The sequence below is a fragment of the Calypte anna genome, chromosome 2, assembly GCF_003957555.1.
Source record: "Calypte anna isolate BGI_N300 chromosome 2, bCalAnn1_v1.p, whole genome shotgun sequence".
NCBI classification, from domain to species: Eukaryota; Metazoa; Chordata; class Aves; order Apodiformes; family Trochilidae; genus Calypte; species Calypte anna.
The window spans coordinates 150,519,767-150,538,055 of record NC_044245.1 but is presented as its reverse complement, the minus strand read 5'-3'; the positions used below and the strand labels follow the sequence as shown (position 1 = coordinate 150,538,055).

General features: G+C 56.7%; 2 protein-coding genes across 3 annotated transcripts; both read left to right on the top strand.

Moving 5' to 3' along the window:
* The first annotated feature begins 2,400 nt into the window (after nt 1-2,400).
* On the top strand, nt 2,401-15,075 carry NAPRT (nicotinate phosphoribosyltransferase). Of its 2 annotated transcripts, XM_030445569.1 has the most exons (13): nt 2,401-2,645; nt 6,224-6,351; nt 6,456-6,538; nt 8,172-8,302; nt 8,380-8,495; nt 9,332-9,525; nt 9,906-10,046; nt 10,151-10,235; nt 10,524-10,604; nt 13,445-13,547; nt 13,652-13,809; nt 14,081-14,188; nt 14,732-15,075. In XM_030445569.1, exons 1-13 carry the CDS (start codon nt 2,459-2,461, stop codon nt 14,789-14,791), a joined length of 1,575 nt encoding a protein of 524 aa, XP_030301429.1. In that variant the 5' UTR covers nt 2,401-2,458; the 3' UTR covers nt 14,792-15,075. The 2 variants fall into 2 exon arrangements, with proteins under 2 accessions (XP_030301429.1, XP_030301431.1); XM_030445571.1 differs by lacking the exon at nt 9,906-10,046 and having other exon boundaries at nt 10,106-10,235.
* Nucleotides 14,908-17,210, top strand: LOC115597826. The gene is made up of 5 exons (XM_030444714.1): nt 14,908-14,961; nt 15,139-15,502; nt 15,553-15,752; nt 16,103-16,479; nt 17,150-17,210. The coding sequence occupies exons 1-5, from the start codon at nt 14,908-14,910 to the stop codon at nt 17,208-17,210; spliced, it is 1,056 nt and encodes a 351-aa protein (XP_030300574.1).
* Nucleotides 17,211-18,289: the final 1,079 nt, after the last annotated feature.

Below are 18,289 nucleotides of genomic sequence, written 5' to 3'. Positions count from 1 at the left end.
GGAAAGGGGAGGTGGCATTTCTGACAGCACACGTGGCAGTGCCAGAGTCCAAGGTCCAAGCTTGAGCTTCACCACACCGAGGAAAAGGAAAGTGCTGCAGGGTGGTGCTGGGAGCAGCAGGAGACACAAAACAGCCAAGTGACAGTGACTCCTCTGCTAACTTTTCCTGGCTGGACCATGGTGTCCTCTGTCACCCATCTGCAGGGAGTGCAATGGAAGAAGGTCTGGAGTTCTCTGAAGAGCAGCAGAGGGACCTGGGGGATGTTCAGCCTGGAGAAAAAAAGGCTGAGGGGAGACTTTACTCTCTACAATTCCCTTTTAGGAGGTTGGGGCCAGGGCTCAGTCTCTTCTCTCAAGGGAACAAACCTCAAGGACAAGAGGAACAGCCTCAAGTTGTCCAGGGGAAGGTTAGATTGGAGCTTGGGAACAATTCATGGAAAGTCAGGAACAATTCCTGGCTCAGGCTGCACAGGGAGGTGGAGTCCCCATCATCCCTGGAGAGGTTTCAGAGCCCTGGAGATGTGGAGCTGAGGGACAGGGTTTGGGGGTGGCCTTGGCACTGCTGGGGTAAGGGTTGGAGCTGAGGATCTCCAAGGTCTTTTCCAACATAAATGATGTGAAAATGACCTCGGTGTGCTGGGCCTTGGGCTTGGTGGCACCTGGGTGGCACCTGGGTGCCTGTTGTGGACCATGTCCCTTGCTCGGCCTTGGTGTGGCTGATGACACCTGGTGTGTGCCCCATGTCCCCTGCCCCAATGTTCTTGGGATGCCATGTGCTGCCATCCCTGGTGGCCCGTGTCCCTTGTCCCCTTCTCCATCTGCAGGTCACTTCATACCTTGGTGTCCCATGTGCCCATGTCCCCTGCATCCTCCCTGTGCCAAGTGTCCCTGAAGCCACCAGTGTCCCATGTGCTGTCCTGTGTGCAGGGTCACAGAATGGTTTGGCTTCTAAAGGGACCTTTAGAGGTCGTTCAGTCCAACTCATCCTGTCCCCTTGGTCCTCTGTGTCATCTGTGTGCTGCCATCCTTGATGCCATAATGTCCTGTGTCCCCTCTGTGTCCCATGCCCCTCCTGGTGACAGTGCCCAAACTCCTGCCACCCTGTGTCCCCGGTCCCCACCTCCCCAAAGTGTCTCCACCACCCCTCCTGTTCCTGGTCCCTCCCTCCTCCCCATGTCCCTGTTGTGCCCCCCAGGCCATGTCTCTGCCACCCCCCCATGTCCCCAGTCTGCTTCTTCACCTCTCATCGTGTCCCTGCTCCCCGATCCCCTACAAAAGTGTCCCCAGTCCCCTCCCTTCCCCTCCAGTCCCCATGTCCCTTCCATCCCTTCACCCCCCCGTCTGTCACCCCCCGTATCCCCACTCCCCCTCCCTTTCCCCCATGTTCCCCCTTGCCCCCCCCCCGTGTCTCCATCACCCCCGTGTCTCGCCCCCCGTGTCCTCCCCACCCGTGACCCACCCCCCTCCTGTGTCTCCATCACCCGTGTCCCCCCCTCTTTCTCCCGCCATGTTCCCCCTCCCGTGTCCCCCCCATCTCTCCATCACCCCCGTCTCTCACCCCCCGTGTCCTCCCCACCCGTGTCCCCGCCTCCCGTGTCTCCATCACCCCCTTGTCCCCCTCTCTTTCCCCCACCATGTTCCCCCTTGCCCCCCGTGTCCCTCCCTCCCGTCTCTCCATCACCCCCGTGTCTCACCCCTCGTGTCTTCCCCACCCGTGTCCCCCCCCCCCTCCCATCTCTCCATCACCCCCGTGTCCCCCCCTCTTTCCCCCCCCATGTTCTCCCTCCCCTTCCCCGCCCCGTGTCCCCCCCGGTCTTTCCATCACCCCCGTGTCTCACTCCCCGTGTCCCCCTTCTTTCCCCCTCTCGTGTCTCCATCACCCCCGTGTCCCCCCTTCTTTCCCCCACTATGTCCCCCCTCTCGTCTCTCCATCACCCCCTTGTTTCACCCCCCGTGTCCTCCTCACTCGTGTCCCCCTCCCGTCTCTCCATCACCCTCGTGTCCCCCCTCTTTCCCCATGTTCCCCTCCCCTTCCCCGCCCTGTGTCCCCCCCCCCCGTGTCTCACCCCCGTGTCCCCCTTCCGAGTCTCCATCACCCCCGTGTCCTCCCCTCTTTCCCCCACCATGTTCTCCCTCCCCTTCTCCCCCCCGTGTCCCCCCTCATCTCTCCATCACCCCCGTGTCTCACCCCCTGAGTCCTCCCCACCCGTGTCCCCTCCCCTCCCGTGACCCCACTACCCTCCTCCATCCATCCCTCCTCGTTCCTCCTCCCTCCCCCTCTGCTCTCCGCCTTTCCCGGGTGTCCCCACCCCCGTCCCTCTCCCCGCCTCCTCCTCCTCCTCCTCCTCCTCCTCCTCCTCCTCCTCCTCCTCCTCCTCCTCCTCCTCCTCCTCCTCCTCCTCCTCCTCCTCCTCCTCCTCCTCCTCCTCCCGCCCCTCTCCCGCCATTCCCTCTCTCCATGGCTCCCTTAGCAGATCTCTACCAGCTCACCATGGCTTACGGGCACTGGCGGGCGGGCCGGGCCCAGGCTCCCGCCGCTGCCGAACTTTTCTTCCGCCGCGGTCCGTTCGGGGGGGTCCTGGCCTTGGCTGCCGGGCTGGCCCAGGGGCTCCGCTGCCTCCGCGCATTCCGCTTCTCCGCTGCCGGTGCGTAGGGGGGGTGGGGGGTGGGGGGTGGGTGGGTGACAGGGGACACCTCGTGGGACCCGCGTGGAAGGGGGTGACGGGGGGGGGGGGACAGGGCCGGAGAAGAGAGGGAACCCCCCCAGTGCGACCTGAGGGGTGACAGGGAGAGTGTTTGGGGACAGGGACAGCCCTCGGGGGGACATGGGGTTAAGGGGGGGACCCACAGTGGGATCTGGAGGGTGACAGGGACAAGGACGGTGTTTGGGGACAGGGAAAGCCCTCAGGGGGACATGGGGGTAAGGGGGGGGGGGACAGTGGGACCTGGAGGGTGAAATGGACAGCATTTGGGGACAGAGAAAGCGTTTGGGGACAGGAACAGTGTTTGGGGACAGGGACAACCCTCGGGGGGACATGGGGGTAAGGGGGGGGACAGTGGGATCTGGAGGGTGACAGTGACAGTATCTGGGGACAAGGACAGTGTTTGGGGACAGGGACAGCCCTCAGGGGGACACAGGGGTAAGGGGGGACCCACAGTGGGACGTGGAGGGTGACAGGAACAGGGGCAGTGTTTGGGGACAGGGACTGCCCTCGGGGGACATGGGGACAAGGGGGGGACCCCCAATGGTAGCTGGAGGGTGACAGGGACAGTGTTTGGGGACAAGGAAAGTGTTTGGGGACAGGGGGGTAAGGGGGGACCCACAGTGGGATCTGGAGGGTGACAGGGACAGTGTTTGGGGACAGGGACAGCCCTCAGGGGGGACATGGGGTAAGGGGCACAGAAGGATCCTTTAGAGGGACTTAGGAGGGACAGGGACAGCTGTAATGGGGACAGGGACTGCCCTCGGGGGACATGAGGGTAAGGGGGGGGGCCCTAGTGGGACCTGGAGGGTGACAGGGACAGTGTTCAGGGACAGGGACAGCACTCAGGGGGACATGAGGGTAAGGGGGGGACAGTGGGACCTGGATAGTGAAAGGGACAGCGTTTGGGCACAAGGACAGTGTTTGGGGACAGGGACAGCCTTCGGGGGGACATGGGGTAAGGGGGACCCACAGTGGGACGTGGAGGGTGACAGGGACAGTGTTTGGGGATAGGGACAACCCTCGGGGGGGACATGGGGGTAAGGGGGGGACCCCTAGTGGGATCTGGAGGGTGACAGGGACAGTGTTTGGGGGCAGGGACTGCCCTCGGGGGACATGGGGGCAAGGGGGGACCCCCAATGGGATCTGGAGGGTGACAGGGACAGTGTTTGGGGACAGGGAAAGTGTTTGGGGGGACATGGGGTAAGGGGGTGACAGTAGGACCTGGAGGGTGAAATGGACAGCATTTGGGGACAGAGAAAGCGTCTGGGGACAGGAACAGTGTTTGGGGACAGGGACAACCCTCGGGGGGACATGGGGGTAAGGGGGGGACAGTGGGATCTGGAGGGTGACAGGGACAGGGACAGTGTTTGGGGGCAGGGACTGCCCTCGGGGGACATGGGGGCAAGGGGAGACCCCCAATGGGAGCTGGAGGGTGACAGGGACAGTGTTTGGGGACAGGGAAAGTGTTTGGGGGGACATGGGGGTAAGGGGCACACAGAAGGATCCTTTAGGGGGACTTAGGAGGGACAGGGACAGCTGTAATGGGGACAGGGACAACCCTCGAGGGGACATGGGGGTAAGGGGGGACCCACAGTGGGATCTGGAGGGTGACAGTGACAGTATCTGGGGACAAGGACAGTGTTTGGGGAGAGGGACAGCCCTCGGGGGGACACGGGGGTAAGGGGGGATCCACAGTGGGATCTGGAGGGTGACAGGGACAGTGTTTGGGGACAGGGAAAGTGTTTGGGGGGACATGGGGTAAGGGGGTGACAGTAGGACCTGGAGGGTTAAAGGGACAGCGTTTGGGGTCTGGGACAGTGTTTGGGGACAAGGACAGTGTTTGGGGACAGGGACTGCCCTCGGGGGACATGGGGGCAAGGGGGGACCCCCAATGGGAGCTGGAGGGTGACAGGGACAGTGTTTGGGGACAGGGAAAGTGTTTGGGGGGACATGGGGGTAAGGAGGGGACCCACAGTGGGATCTGGAGGGTGACAGGGACAGTGTTTGGGGGCAGGGACAGCCCTCAGAGGGACATGGGGATAAGGGGCACAGAAGGATCCTCTAGAGGGACTTAAGAGGGACAGGGACAGCTGTAATGGGGACAAGGACTGCCCTCGGGGGACATGAGGGTAAGGGGGGACCCGTAGTGGGACGTGGAGGGTGACAGGGTCAGTGTTTGGGGACAGGGACAGCACTCAGAGGGACACAGGGGTAAGGGGCACAGAAGGATCCTTTAGGGGGATTTAGGAAGGACAGGGACAGCTGTAATGGGGACAGGGACAGCCCTTAAAGGGACCTGAGGGACAGAGGGAACGCTCAGTGGGACCTGAAGGGTGACAGGGTCTGTGTTTGGGAACAGGGACAGCACTCAGAGGGACATGGGGGGTGGAACTTAGAGGACACCCCAGTGGGACATGTGGGTGGGACAGGAACAGGGCTCAGAGGGAGCTGACGGGCAGAGAGAACCCTCAGTGGGACCTGGAGGGTGACAGGGATGGTGTTTGGGGACAGGGACAGCCCTGAGGGGGACATGGGGCCAAGGGGAACTGAAGGATCCTTCAGGGGCACTTGGTAGGGACAGGGACAGTGCTCAGAGGGACAGGGACAGAGGGGACCCTTTGGGTGGGACCTGTGGAGGAACAGGGACATGCCTTGGAGACAGAGGGAGCTCCTCAAGGGGTCCTGGAGGAGGGACAGGGATGGCCCTTGGGGACAAGGGGAACCCCTCAAGGGGACCTGGAGGGTGACAGGGACAGCTCGAGGAGCAATCTGAGGGACAGGAGGACCTGGGGATGGAGTGGGACATCCCTCAGAAGGGACAGGAACACCCTTCAGGAGGACTTTTTTTATTGGGGGGGGAGGGTAGAGCCTTCAGGAAATCCCAGAGGACAAGGGGACATCCCCTGGGTGACACACAGGGAGTCCCTCAGAGGGGACTTTGGGTGTCCCTGGTGTCCTTCAAGAGCTGGGGACATCCCCAGGTTGTATGGTGTCCTTCAAGAGCTGGGGACATTCTCCAGGTGACCCACAGGGAGTCCCTTTAGAGGGGACTTTGGGGGTCCCTGGTGTCCTTCAAGGGCTGGGGACATCCCCAGGTTGCATGGGGCTGGGGACATCCTCTGGGTGACCCATGGGGAGTCCCTCAGGGGGGGACTTTTGGAGTCCGTGGTGTCCTTCGAGAGCTGGGGACATCCCCAGGTTGTATGGTGTCCTTCAAGAGCTGGGGACATTCTCCAGGTGACCCACAGGGAGTCCCTTTAGAGAGGACTTTGGGGGTTCCTGGTGTCCTTCAAGAGATGGGGACATCCCCAGGTTGTATGGTGTCCTTCAAGAGCTGGGGACATCCTCTGAGTGACCCACGGGGAGTCCCTTAGGGGGGACTTCAGGGGTCCCTGGTGTCCTTCAAGAGCTGGGAACATCCCTAGGTTGCTTCCTTCCATCCCAAGCTATGCCACGGGGGCCTGTGGTTCAGGGGACACCTTTGTCCCTTGTCCCTGCTGAGCTCTGTCCCCTCCCAGATGTCGCCTACCTGCGCTCCGTCCTGCCCAGCACCACTGAGGACGCCTTCTTTGACTTCTTGGCCACCTTGGATGCCTCAGAGGTGACAGTGTCCGCCGTGCCCGAGGGCTCCGTCGTCTTCGCCAGGGTGGGACACACACGGGACCCCTCCCCTCCTTCAGAAGGGGCTTCGGGGCCATCAGGATCCGGGGAGGAGGAGGTGGACATCATGGCCCGGCTGTCCCCCCACAGGTCCCCTTCCTGCAGGTGAAAGGTCCACTGCTGGTGGTGCAGCTGCTGGAGACCACGTTGTTGTGTCTGGTCAACTATGCCAGGTAGGGACATGTCCTGCTCTGGATTGTTTTTGTCACTCTTGGGACAAATGTTCTAATGAAAACCTTCCATGTGTTGGCTGGGGTTGGATCTTAAAGTGTGTGTGTGTGTGTGTCCCCAGCCCTTATTCATGAGCTGGTGTCACCTCTCCCTTCTTTGGATCATCCATGGTGTGGCCATCAGGACCTGGGAAGGGAACAGCACTGGTTGAGGCCCCACCTCAACTCCTGGGGCCAAGTTTTGGGTCAGAAAAGGGAAAGTGAGGAGCTTGAGGATGTTCAGGAAATAGCAATAGAGGTGGGGAAAGGTCTGGAGAACTTCTGAGGAACAGCAGAGGGAACTTGGGTGTTCAGCCTGGAGGAGGATGAGAACTTCCCACTCTACAAATGCCTGAAAGGTTGATGGCCTTGGTCAGCATTGGGTTAAGAGTTGGAACTGAGGATCTTGAAGGTCTTTCTCAACCAGAGTGATTCTGTGGTGGAGTCCCCATCATCCCTGGAGGGGTTTCAGAGCCCTGGAGATGTGGTGCTGAGGGACATGGAGCAGTGGTGGCCTTGGTGAGCATTGGGTTAAAGGTTGGAATTGAGGATCTTGAAGGTCTTTGAACCATAATGATTATGTGGTGGAGTCCCCATCATCCCTGGAGGGGTTGCAAAGTGGTGGAAATGTGGTGCTGAGGGACATGGGACAGTGGTGGCCTTGGTGAGCACTGGTGGCTTTGGTCAACATTGGGTTAAGGGTTGGAACTGAGGATCTTGAAGGTCTTTCTCAACCAGAATGATTCTGTGGTGGAGTCCCCATCATCCCTGGAGGGGTTTCAGAGCCCTGGAGATGTGGTGCTGAGGGACATGGAGCAGTGATGGCCTTGGTGAGCATTGGGTTAAAGGTTGGAATTTAGGATCTTGAAGGTCTTTGAACCAGAATGATTCTGTGGTAGTCCCCATCGCTGGAGGAGTTTCAGAGCTCTGGAGATGTGGCAATGAGGGACATGGGGTGGTGGTGGCCTTGGTGAGCATTGGTAGCCTTGGTCAGCATTGGCTTAATGGTTGGAACTGCAGATCTTGAAGGTCTTTCTCAACCAGAGTGATTCTGTGGTGGAGTCCCCATCATCCCTGGAGTGGTTTCAAAGCCCTGGAGATATGGTGATGAGGGACATGGGACAGTGGTGGCCTTGGTGAGCATTGGGTTAATGGTTGGACTTGAGGATCTTGAAGGTCAAAGTCCTGGAGATGTGGTGCTGAGGGCCATGGGGCAGTGGTGGTCTTGGTGAGCATTGGGTTAAGGGTTGGAATTGAGGATCTTGAAGGTCTTTATCAATGAGAATGATTCTGTGGTGGAGTCCCGATCATCCCTGGAGGGGTTTCAAAGCTCTAGAGATGTGGTGCTGAGGGACATGGGACAGTGGTGGCCTTGGTCAGCATTGGCTTAATGGTTGGAACTGAGGATCTTGAAGGTCTTTCTCAACCAGAGTGATTCTGTGGTGGAGTTCCCATCCCAGGAGGGGTTTCAAAGCTGTGGAGATGTGGTGCTGAGGGCCATGGTTTAGTGGTGGCCTTGATAGTGCTGAGGGAACAAACCTGATGATCCTCAAGGTCTTTCCCAAGCCAAGAAACCATTTTGTGATTCCTCCTTTAGCCTGGTGGCCACCAACGCCGCTCGCTTCCGACTTCTTGCTGGCCCGGACGTGAAGCTGATGGAGATGGGGCTCCGTCGTGCTCAGGGGCCTGATGGTGCCCTTTCAGCCTCCAAGTACTCCTACATTGGGGGTGAGTGCTGCCCCAGGGTGCCCCACAGCACCGTGGCCACACCATCACCTATCTGTCCTCCTGCTTCCTCCCCACAGGCTTTGATTCCACCAGTAACATCCTGGCGGGGAAGCTCTACGGCATCCCAGTGCGGGGCACCGTGGCCCATTCCTTCATCATGTCCTTCACGTCCCTGGAGGAGGTGCAGCCCCGGGTGAGGATCACTGTGGGATGAGAACAGGGATTGATGGTTTACCAAGCACCAGTCTGGGCTGGGTGGTGAATGGCTGGATGGAGAAGAGCTTTGAGGAGAAGGACTTGGGGGGTGTTGGGTGAGGAGAAGCTCAGAGTTGAGAGAAACGTCTGCTGGAAGCCAAGAAACCAACCATGTCCTGGGATGTGTCCCCTGCAGTGTGACCAACAGGGACAAGGAGGGGATTGTCCCCCTCTGTTCCACTCTGGTCAGACCCCACCTGCAGTGCTGGGTCCAGTTCTGAGGTCCCAAACACAAGAAGGATGTGGAACTGTTGAAGTGAGTCCAGAGGAGGCCAAAAAGATGATCAGAAGGTTGGAGCAGCTCTGCTCTGGAGCCAGGCTGAGAGAATTGGGGGTGTTCAGCCTGGAGAAGGCTCTGGGGAAACCTTGGAGCACCTTGCAGTGCCTGAAGGGGCTCCAGGAAATCTGGGGAGGGACTTGGGACAAGGGACATGGAGGGATGGGATGAGGGGGAAGGGTTTCCAGCTGCAAGAGGGGAGATTTAGATCGGATATTAGGAAGAAATTCTTTGTTGTGAGGTTGCTGAGACCCTGATTGCCCCGAGAAGCTGTGGCTGCCCCATCCCTGGAAGTGTCTCAGCCCAGGTTGGATGGGGCTTGGAGCAACCTGGGCTGGTGGGAGGTGTCCCTGCCCTTGGCAGGAGGGTTGGAACTGGATGAGCTCCAAGATCCCTTCAACCCAACCCATTCAAAGATTCTCTGCTCACCTATGGCTGCACTCCTGGTGCCGTGGAGGATGCCATGAGGTGACACTATGCCAATGTCCCCCTGGCAGGAGCTGTCACCACTGGCAGGAGGACAACCAGTGGATTTCCTGGCCCTGGCCGTGTCGTGGCTGCAGCAAGTCTGCGAGCTGCTGCAGACCCCTCCTGAGAAGGTGAACCAGGGTGAGCTGGCTGCCTTTGTGTCCTATGCCATCACCTTCCCAAAGGACTTCCAAGGGCTGCTGGACACCTACTGCGTCAGGAGGTGAGGATGTCCACCCAGGCTGGAGGGGACAGACCTCTCCCTCCTTGCTTGGTGGCCTTGAAGTGGGGACACACACACACATTCCCATCTTGGCAGCATTCCCGTGTTCTGCTGTCGTGGGATACAGGGCTTGAACCTGCTGCTGGATCTGCCCTGGGTCCTTGTCCCACCAGGGAAAGGACATTGTCTCAGGTTGCCCTGAGAAGGTGTTGATTCCCCATCCCTGGAATTGTTGAGGGCCAGGTTGGATGGGGCTTGGGGCATCCTGGTCTGGCGGGAGGTGCCCCGGCCCACGGCAAGGATTTGGAACTTGGAAGATCCAACTTCCAACCCAAACCATTCCATGATTTTATGCTTAACTTTCTCCTTGCCCATCCCAGGAGTGGTTTGCCCAACTTTTGTGCCGTGGCACTGGCCCTTCACCAGTTGGGGTACAGGGCCATCGGGGTACGCCTGGACAGTGGGGACCTGGCCCAGCAGTCCAAGGAAATCCGCCAAGTGCTCCGAGCTTGTGGTGCACGGTGAGTTTCCCACCAAGTTGGGGTCAGATGCCACCAGTCCCTGTCTTCCTCCACCCGAGGACCCAAGTGGGAGCACTCAAGGAGGTCCTCCTGCCCCTCACCAGCTTCCAGGTGCCTTGGTTTGAGAGCATCCCCATTGCTGTCAGCAATGACATCAGCGAGCAGAGCCTGGAGGAGTTCTGTCGGGAGGTGAGGTCGCTGCTGTTGGGGCCCAGATGTCACCTTGGGTTTTTGCCAGTGAGGTTTTGGGGGTTGGGTGGGGTGGGCAAGAGTCAACTGAGACTTTTCTCCTTGGCTGAGAACGGGGAAGATGTTGTAGGCTTTTTGGGTGGGACAAACGGAGAGCAGGAACCTTCAGGCAGCGCATCTGCTGACCTGCCCCATGACTCCAGTTTTGGTGTAGGCTTAAAAAAGAAATTAAAAAAAGTCCCAGCAGGGTTGGTCTGTTGATGGCCACTGTCTTCTCTGCTGCACCAGGGGAATGAGATTGACATGATCGGCGTCGGGACCAACCTGGTGACATGTCCCCTGCAACCATCTCTGGGCTGTGTTTACAAGGTAGGGGCCCCACGTGGGGCAGCAAAGGGGACCCCAGCCCTAAGGGACATCAAGGAATGGTTTTGAGTTGGGAGGGACCTCAGAGTTGGGGATGAAACTGTGACCACAAGAGATGAGCCTGGGGTGAAACCAATAGTTCAGCTCAAGAAAAGCATTTACTCTAAGACCCAGGCCTGGAGGAGACTCCCAGGCCAACAAGAAGGTCTGTCTGCAGGTAGATACAAACCCTGCTTGTTGGTTGGGGGATCTTTGGAGGTCCCTTCCAACCCTTAACTGTGATTCTGAGAACTCAAATGCCTCTTTGCAAACACAGGAAGCTTGGGGAGTGAGCAGGAGTTGCAGGAGAAGCCCCTGCCTTCTGGGCTATGATCACCAGGATGTGGTGGGATGGCTGGAGAGGAACTGCTTAGAAAGGACAAGAAAGGCAGAAGAGGAGGTGGTGTCACTCTCTATATCAGTGATCATCATGGAGATCCATCTGGGGATGGATGAGGAGCTATGGATCAGGTTTAAAGGGAAGTCAGGGGCAAGTGGTATCATTGTAGAGTCAAACAGGATGACCCAGTGGGTCATCTTTTAGGCTTTGCACCCTCAAGCCATGGTCCTCATGGGGGACTTCAGTCACCCCAACATCTGCTGGAGGGACAACACCAGCACTGCAGAAGTTCCTGGAGTGTATTGATGACAACTTCCTTCTCCAAATGGCAGAGGAACCAACCAGAAAAGGAGCTTTGCTGGTCCTTGTTCTCACCCAGAGAGATGGATGAGGTCCTGGCTGTGATGGAAAAATGAAGGGGTGACCAGGCTGCAGTGCCCATGAGTCTGTAGAATTCAAGATCCTTAGGGCAGTGAGGAAAGTGCAAAAAATAAACTGCTGGCACTTGGTTTTAAACGGGCAGACTTTGGTCTCTTTGAGGATCTGCTCAGTAGGATAGAGTGGGATAAAGACCTGGATGGGAAAGGAGCCCAGGAAAGATCTCTGGTCCATATTCAATGTCACCTCCTCCATGCCCAGGACCAATGTGTCCCACCAAAGAGGAAGGCAGGAAGGAGTTCCAGGAGTGGATGAGCAAGGAAGTTCTGGACACACTTAGGGGGGATAAAAATAATAAAATTTTACAGCTGGAAGCAAGGAGAAGTAGAGAGAAGTTACCAGAGAAGCAAGAGGTCACGTTGGGAAAGCAAAAGCACAAAGAGAGTTGGGTCTGGCAAAAGGGGGTTAAGGACAACAGGAAAAAAATCCATTGGTATGGCAGTGGTAAGAGGAAGATCAGGAAAAATGTGGGCCCATCCCAGAAGGAACTGGGAGAGCTGGTGACACAAGACCTAGAGAAGGCTGAGATACTCTGGTCACAGCCTCCATGGTGCAGAAGTCCAAGGCAGGGGCTGGGGCAAGGAAGATTCTCCCCCTGTAGATGAAGAGAAGGTTTGAGACCACCTAAAGAACCTAAAGGTGAACAAGTCCATGGGACCTGATGGGTTCACCCACAGCTCCTGAAGAAACTGGTGGATGAAGCTGCAAAGCCACTTTCCATCATATTTGAAAAGTCGTGGCTCTGGTGAGGTTCCTGCTGACTGGAAAAGGGGAACCATAATTCCCATTTTCAAAACTGGAGAAGACTCAGGGAATTCCAGGCAAGTCACCTTGTGGCTGGCAAGAGCCTGGAGAAGATCTTCCTGAAGGTTCTGCTGAGGTAGAACCTTTCCAGGTAACCCCTTTCAGGTAACTAAGGGGCGATTGGCATTGGAATGGCCCAGGACTCACCATCCCTGGAGGGATTTAAAAGGCATTTGGAGCTGGTCCTTAAGGAATGGTTTAGTAGGTAGATGGTCAAAGGTTGGACTGGAGGAGCTTGGAGGTCTCTTCCAACCTAAACATTCTGTGAATCTGTGGTGACAGCCAACAAGTCCTGCCTAATTTGGTGGCCTTTTATGATGGGGTCAAAGCCTCAGTGGACAGAGGCAGAGCAACAATCACCCAAAGAGATGGATGAGGCCCTGGTTGTGATGTAAAAATTAATGGGTGACCAGGCTGCAGTGACCACGAGACCTGGATGGACCTGTGCAAAGCACTGGACAATGTCCCACACAACATTCCCATCTCTGAACTGGAATGATAGGGATTTGATGGACCACTTGCTGGATAAGGAACTGGCTGGGTGGTGGCACCCATGGAGTTGTGATCAGTGCCCAGATGGAGCTGTGTGATGAGTGGTGTTCCTCAAGGGTTGGTGCTTGGTTCCAACTCCCCACCATGAGCAGAGGCACCTCCAAGGGTTGCTCCAAGCCCCATCCAACGTGGCCTTCAACACTTCAAGGGATGGGGCAGCCAACTTCTTTGGGAAACTTCTTCCAGCATCTCACCACCATCATAGTGAAGAATTTCTTCTGAGGATCTCACTCAAATCTCCCCTTTTTCAGCTTGAAACCTGGAAAGCTTGGATTTGTGCTTGGGATTGCCCTGACCCATGTGCAGGATATTGCATTTGGCCTTGAAGAACCCACGTGGGGCCACTCCTCCAGCTTGTCCAGGTCCCTCTGGATGGCATCCTGTCCCTCAAACCAACCCCAACCACTCACCTTGGTGCCACCTTCAAACTTTCTAATGTCCTATGTCTATGTCCTTGGAACTCATGGTGATGGCACCACTGTAAGCAGCAGCTTGTAGGGGATGTCCACCTCTGGGGTGGTTTGATGGTTCTTTTATGATTTTTTACATCAGTGGCCTCCCCACCACAGAGGACACAGAGCTGGGCATGGTCTTCAGCACTGGCATGAGGTGATGTGTGTGTGTTTGTGACAGCAAATAACATCCCCATCTCCATAACCTTCTTCTGTAGCTGGTGGAAGTCAATGGCTCCCCATGCCTGAAGCTCACAGAGGATGAGGAGAAGATGACAATCCCAGGGATTAAGATGATCTATCGTCTCTATGATGCTGCTGGTGAGTTGGGACACCCTTCCCATGCTGCTGCCCCATCGACCTGCATCCCCCTCCTGCTCCATAACCCTCTTCTTGCTGTCCCATGCAACCTGGTCGCCCTGCAGGTCACCCTTTCATGGACCTTATGGCCCTAGAGGAGGAGGCTTCACCAAGTGCAGGGCAGGAGCTGGTGGTCCATGTCTTGGGGCAGCTTGGTGAGACCAGCAAGGTCATGCCCACCACCGTGGAGCCCCTCCATCGCACCTACTTCAGAGATGGCCAGGTCAGAGGTGGCTCTGCCTTAAAAATGCTGAGGTGTCCTCCTCCACGTTAGGTGAAGGACCAAACCAGGGGGGGTCAAGGACCCAACCAGGGTGGTGGCATCTTGGTACTCATGATGAAACCCAAGGGTTAAACCCTTGTGTCCGAGACGTCTCCTGTCCCAACAATTCAGGTGCCACCCTGGCAGTGGAGTCCAGCCTGGAGCTGGCTCACTGGGGATCAGGGCTGGGTGGCCAGCACCCCATATGGACACCCCATCTCCATCCCCACAGGTTTGTGAGCCACTGCCCAGCCTGCCAGAGGTGAGGAGCCATGCACAAGTGTCCCTCAGCCGGCTCAGCCCTGCTCATCGCCGGCTCCACGAGCCACAGCCCTACCCGGTACGTCCCCCTCTGCCCAGGCACCACAGAATCATTCTGGTTGGGGAAAAAAAACAAACCCCAAAAACCTTCAAGATCATCTGAGTCCAAACATTAAACCAACTCTACCAAGTCTGGTGTTAAACCACATCCCTCAGCACCACATCTACACGGTCTTGAAACACCTCCAGGGATGGTGATTCAACCACTTCCCCTGGGCAAACCTTCTCTGGACAATATGCTCCAGCCCCTCAGTGTCCTTCTTTGTCATCAGGGACCCAAAACTGTCCTCAGGATTCAAGGTGTGGCCTCACCAGTGCTGAGGAGGGGGGGGACAATCAACTGCCTGAGTTCTGCTGGCCACACTAGAGCTGCTGGGAGCCACCTTGGCCAACTGGGCACCTGCTGGGTTGTGCCACCCCTCAGAACACAGCAGGGGAACCTGGCCCTGGTGTCCTGAGGCAAAGCCAAGAAGTTCCAGTGATGGGTGGATGTAGGACACGAGGCTGCTGTCCTTCTGGGAGGGGACAAACACTCATCTGTCCCTTCTCCTTCCCATGGCAGGTGGCCTTGACAGAGAAGCTGCACCATCTCCTCACCAAGCTGCAGCAGGCCAGCCAGTGAGAGGGTCCCTTTTGTCCCCCTCTGCCCAAGCACCACAGAATCCCCCTGCCTGGGGCCAGCTCTTCCTCCACGCTCATTTGAAGAACAAGTGACTAATTGGGAATCAGTGGCTCTTAATGACCTTGCTGGTGGTGATCCGAGGGTCCTGCAAGAACTGGAGACGTTCCCGGGTGGAGCTGGGAGGCAGCTGTCCCAATGTCCTCTGGAAGTGATGGTCCTGTGCTACCTTCCTCAGTGGCCCTGCCAGCTCTGCACCTTCTGCTGTAGCAGCTCTGTCACCCTTGGTGGCCCTGCCAACCTTGGGCCTTCTGCTGTGGCAGCTCTGTCCCCTCTGGTGGCCTTTCTAGCTCTGCACCTTCTGCTGTGGCAGCTCTGTCACCCTTGGTGGCTCTACCAACTTTGTGCCTTCTGCTGTGGCAGCTCTGTCCCTCTTGGTGGCCTTTCTAGCTCTGCACCTTCTGCTGTGGCAGCTCTGTCACCCTTGGTGGCCCTGCCAACCTTGTGCCTTCTGCTGTGGCAGCTCTGTCACCCTTGGAGGCTCTGCCAACCTTGTGCCTTCTGCTGTGGTAGCTCTGTCCCCTCTGGTGGCCTTTCCAGCTCTGCACCTTCTGCTGTGGAAGCTCTGTCCCCCTTGGTGGCTCTGTCAACTTTGTACCTTCTTCTGTGGCAGCTCTGTCCCCTCTGGTGGCCTTTCCAGCTCTGTCACCCTTGGTGGCTCTGCCAACTTTGTACCTTCTGCTGTAGCAGCTCTGTCCCCCTTGGTGGCCCTGCCAACCTTGTGCCTTCTGCTGTGGCAGCTCTGTCCCCTCCGGTGGCCTTTACAGCTCTGCACCTTCTTTTGTGGCAGCTCTGTCCCTCTTGGTGGCCTTTACAGCTCTGCACCTTCTGCTGTGGCAGCTCTGTCACCCTTGGTGGCCCTACCAACCTTGTGCCTTCTGCTGTGGCAGCTCTGTCCCTCTTGGTGGCCTTTCCAGCTCTGCATCTTCTGCTGTAGCAGCTCTGTCCCCCTTGGTGGCTTTACCAACTTTGTACCTTCTGCTGTGGCAGCTCTGTCACCCTTGGTGGCCCTGCCAACCTTGTGCCTTCTGCCGTGGCAGCTCTGTCCCCTCTGGTGGCCTTTCCAGCTCTGCACCTTCTTTTGTGGCAGCTCTGTCCCTCTTGGTGGCCCTGCCAACCTTGTGCCTTCTGCTGTGGCAGCTCTGTCCCCCCTGGTGGCCTTTCCAGCTCTGCACCTTCCGCTGTGGCAGCTCTGTCCCTCCTGGTGGCCTTTACAGCTCTGCATGTGCTGCTGTAGCAGCTCTGTCACCCTTGGTGGCCCTGCCAACCTTGGGCCTTCTGCTGTGGCAGCTCTGTCCCCCTTGGTGGCTCTACCAACTTTGTGCCTTCTGCTGTGGCAGCTCTGTCACCCTTGGTGGCTCTACCAACTTTGTGCCTTCTGCTGTGGCAGCTCTGTCCCTCTTGGTGGCCTTTCTAGCTCTGCACCTTCTGCTGTGGCAGCTCTGTCACCCTTGGTGGCCCTACCAACCTTGTGCATTCTGCTGTAGCAGCTCTGTCACCCTTGGTGGCTCTGCCAACCTTGTGCCTTCTGCTGTGGCAGCTCTGTCACCCTTGGTGGCTCTGCCAACCTTGTGCCTTCTTCTGTGGCAGCTCTGTCCCCTCCGGTGGCCTTTCCAGCTCTGTCACCCTTGGTGGCCCTGCCAACCTTGTGCCTTCTGCTGTGGCAGCTCTGTCCCCTCTGGTGACCCTTCCAACCTTGTGCCTTCTGCTGTAGCAGCTCTGTCCCCCTTGGTGGCCCTGCCAGCCTTGTGCCTTCTGCTGTGGCAGCTCTGTCACCCTTGGTGGCCCTGCCAGCCCTGTGCTGTCTGTGGTGGAAGCCCATCTTGAAGCCCCTCAGTAGCACCAGAGATCAAGTTTTGAGCTCAGAAGGACTCCAACCATGGGAAGGGGCAACCTGTCCCCCAGCCCATGTCCTGAGGGACATCTGTACCCATCCTAGTCTGGGTTTTATGGTCACATCATCTCCTTCCAGGTTGCAGCCACTCCTTGGGACGTGGAGCTGCCAGCTCCAGGTTGACACTTGCATTCTGTCACCTGATGTTCATAGAGGGACTAAATCCCACAATTAACTTCATCTTAAGCAGGAAAAAAAAAAAGAAAAAACCCAAAGAAAGGGCTTTCCTCACCATGGCCACACCAGGTGGCTGCCCTGGTCCTTCAGAACACCCACTGCCTTCAGCTGGAAGGCTTCCACTTTGTGGTTTATGGCTGAATAAAAGTGGAATGAAAAGCAAATGCTGATGGGTGGCCCCAGCAGGTGGCCCCATAGCCCCATTTTCTGGCATTTTGTGACCATTTCAGTGAAAACCCCATTAGAGCTCCACCCGGGAGTAGAACTCATGCCCAGGTGATGATTGATTGAAGGCTTTATCAAAATAGGGTCATGAAAAAAAAAAAAAACCAAAAAACCAGAACTGCACAGGCTCAGTCTTCTCCAAGACACCCAGGTTTTCTCTAATCCTGCCCCAAATCTGTAACAGATCAAAAACCCTTTCCCCTGAGCTTCTAAAACAGAGGGAAACCTCCAGAGAGATGTTCCTGCTTATCCCCAAGCACCAACCCTGCACACCCCCGTGGTTCAGATCTTCGCTGCACGTGTTGATGGGGAAAATAAAAATTATAAGAGCTTAAAAAGCAAGGTCTGATGGTCTCTTGTTCCTTAAATAAATTATTAAATAATTAAAAGCCCATCCCTGGACCTCTCTGGTGCAATGGTTCAGCTGTGGGCACTGTATCACACTTGGTGTTTAAAGAGGGGAGGGGGGGAAGTCCAGGAAAACCCAAGAGCAGCTTGTTATTAAAATTAAATTCATAAACCAGAGATTTAAAAGCCCAACCCCCAGCATACCTGAGCAGACACTCTCCTGAGTTCTTAGGAGAGAAGGAATGGAGAGAAACTTGGAAGTAGATGAACATCTCCAGAGAGATGTTCCTGCTTATCCCCAAGCATCAGCCCTGCACACCCCCATGGTGCAGATCTTCTTCAGATCTTTGCTGCACGTGTTGATGGGGAAAATAAAGATTATAAGAGCTTAAAAAGCAAGGTCTGATGATCTCTTGTTCCTTAAATAAATTACTAAATAAATAAAAGCCCATCCCTGGACCTCTCTGGTGCAATGGTTCAGCTGTGGGACTGTATCCCACTTAGTGTTTCAAGAGGGGAGAGGGGAAGTCCAGGAAAACCCAAGAGCAGCTTGTTATTAAAATTAAATTTATAAATCATAGATCTAAAAGCCCAACCCCCAGCATACCTGAGCAGACACTCTCCTGAGTTCTTAGGAGAGAAGGAATGGAGAGAAACTTGGAAGTAGATGAACATCTCCAGAGAGATGTTCCTGCTTATCCCCAAGCACCAGCCCTGAACACTGTCCCATGGTTCAGATCTTCTTCAGATCTTTGCTGCACGTGTTGATGGGGAAAATAAAGATTATAAGAGCTTAA

Excerpts from the sequence above, each read along its gene's own strand:
- NAPRT (XM_030445569.1), top strand. The coding sequence starts at position 2,459 with ATGGCTCCCTTAGCAGATCTCTACCAGCTCACCATGGCTTACGGGCAC. Across the intron at positions 9,526-9,905 it reads GACACCTACTGCGTCAGGAG|GAGTGGTTTGCCCAACTTTT; the intron begins GTGAGGATGTCC and ends TGCCCATCCCAG. Across the intron at positions 13,548-13,651 it reads TCGTCTCTATGATGCTGCTG|GTCACCCTTTCATGGACCTT; the intron begins GTGAGTTGGGAC and ends GTCGCCCTGCAG.
- LOC115597826 (XM_030444714.1), top strand. The coding sequence starts at position 14,908 with ATGACCTTGCTGGTGGTGATCCGAGGGTCCTGCAAGAACTGGAGACGT. Across the intron at positions 14,962-15,138 it reads AGAACTGGAGACGTTCCCGG|CTCTGCACCTTCTGCTGTGG; the intron begins GTGGAGCTGGGA and ends TGGCCTTTCTAG. Across the intron at positions 15,753-16,102 it reads TGGCAGCTCTGTCCCTCTTG|GTGGCCCTGCCAACCTTGGG; the intron begins GTGGCCTTTCCA and ends CTGTCACCCTTG.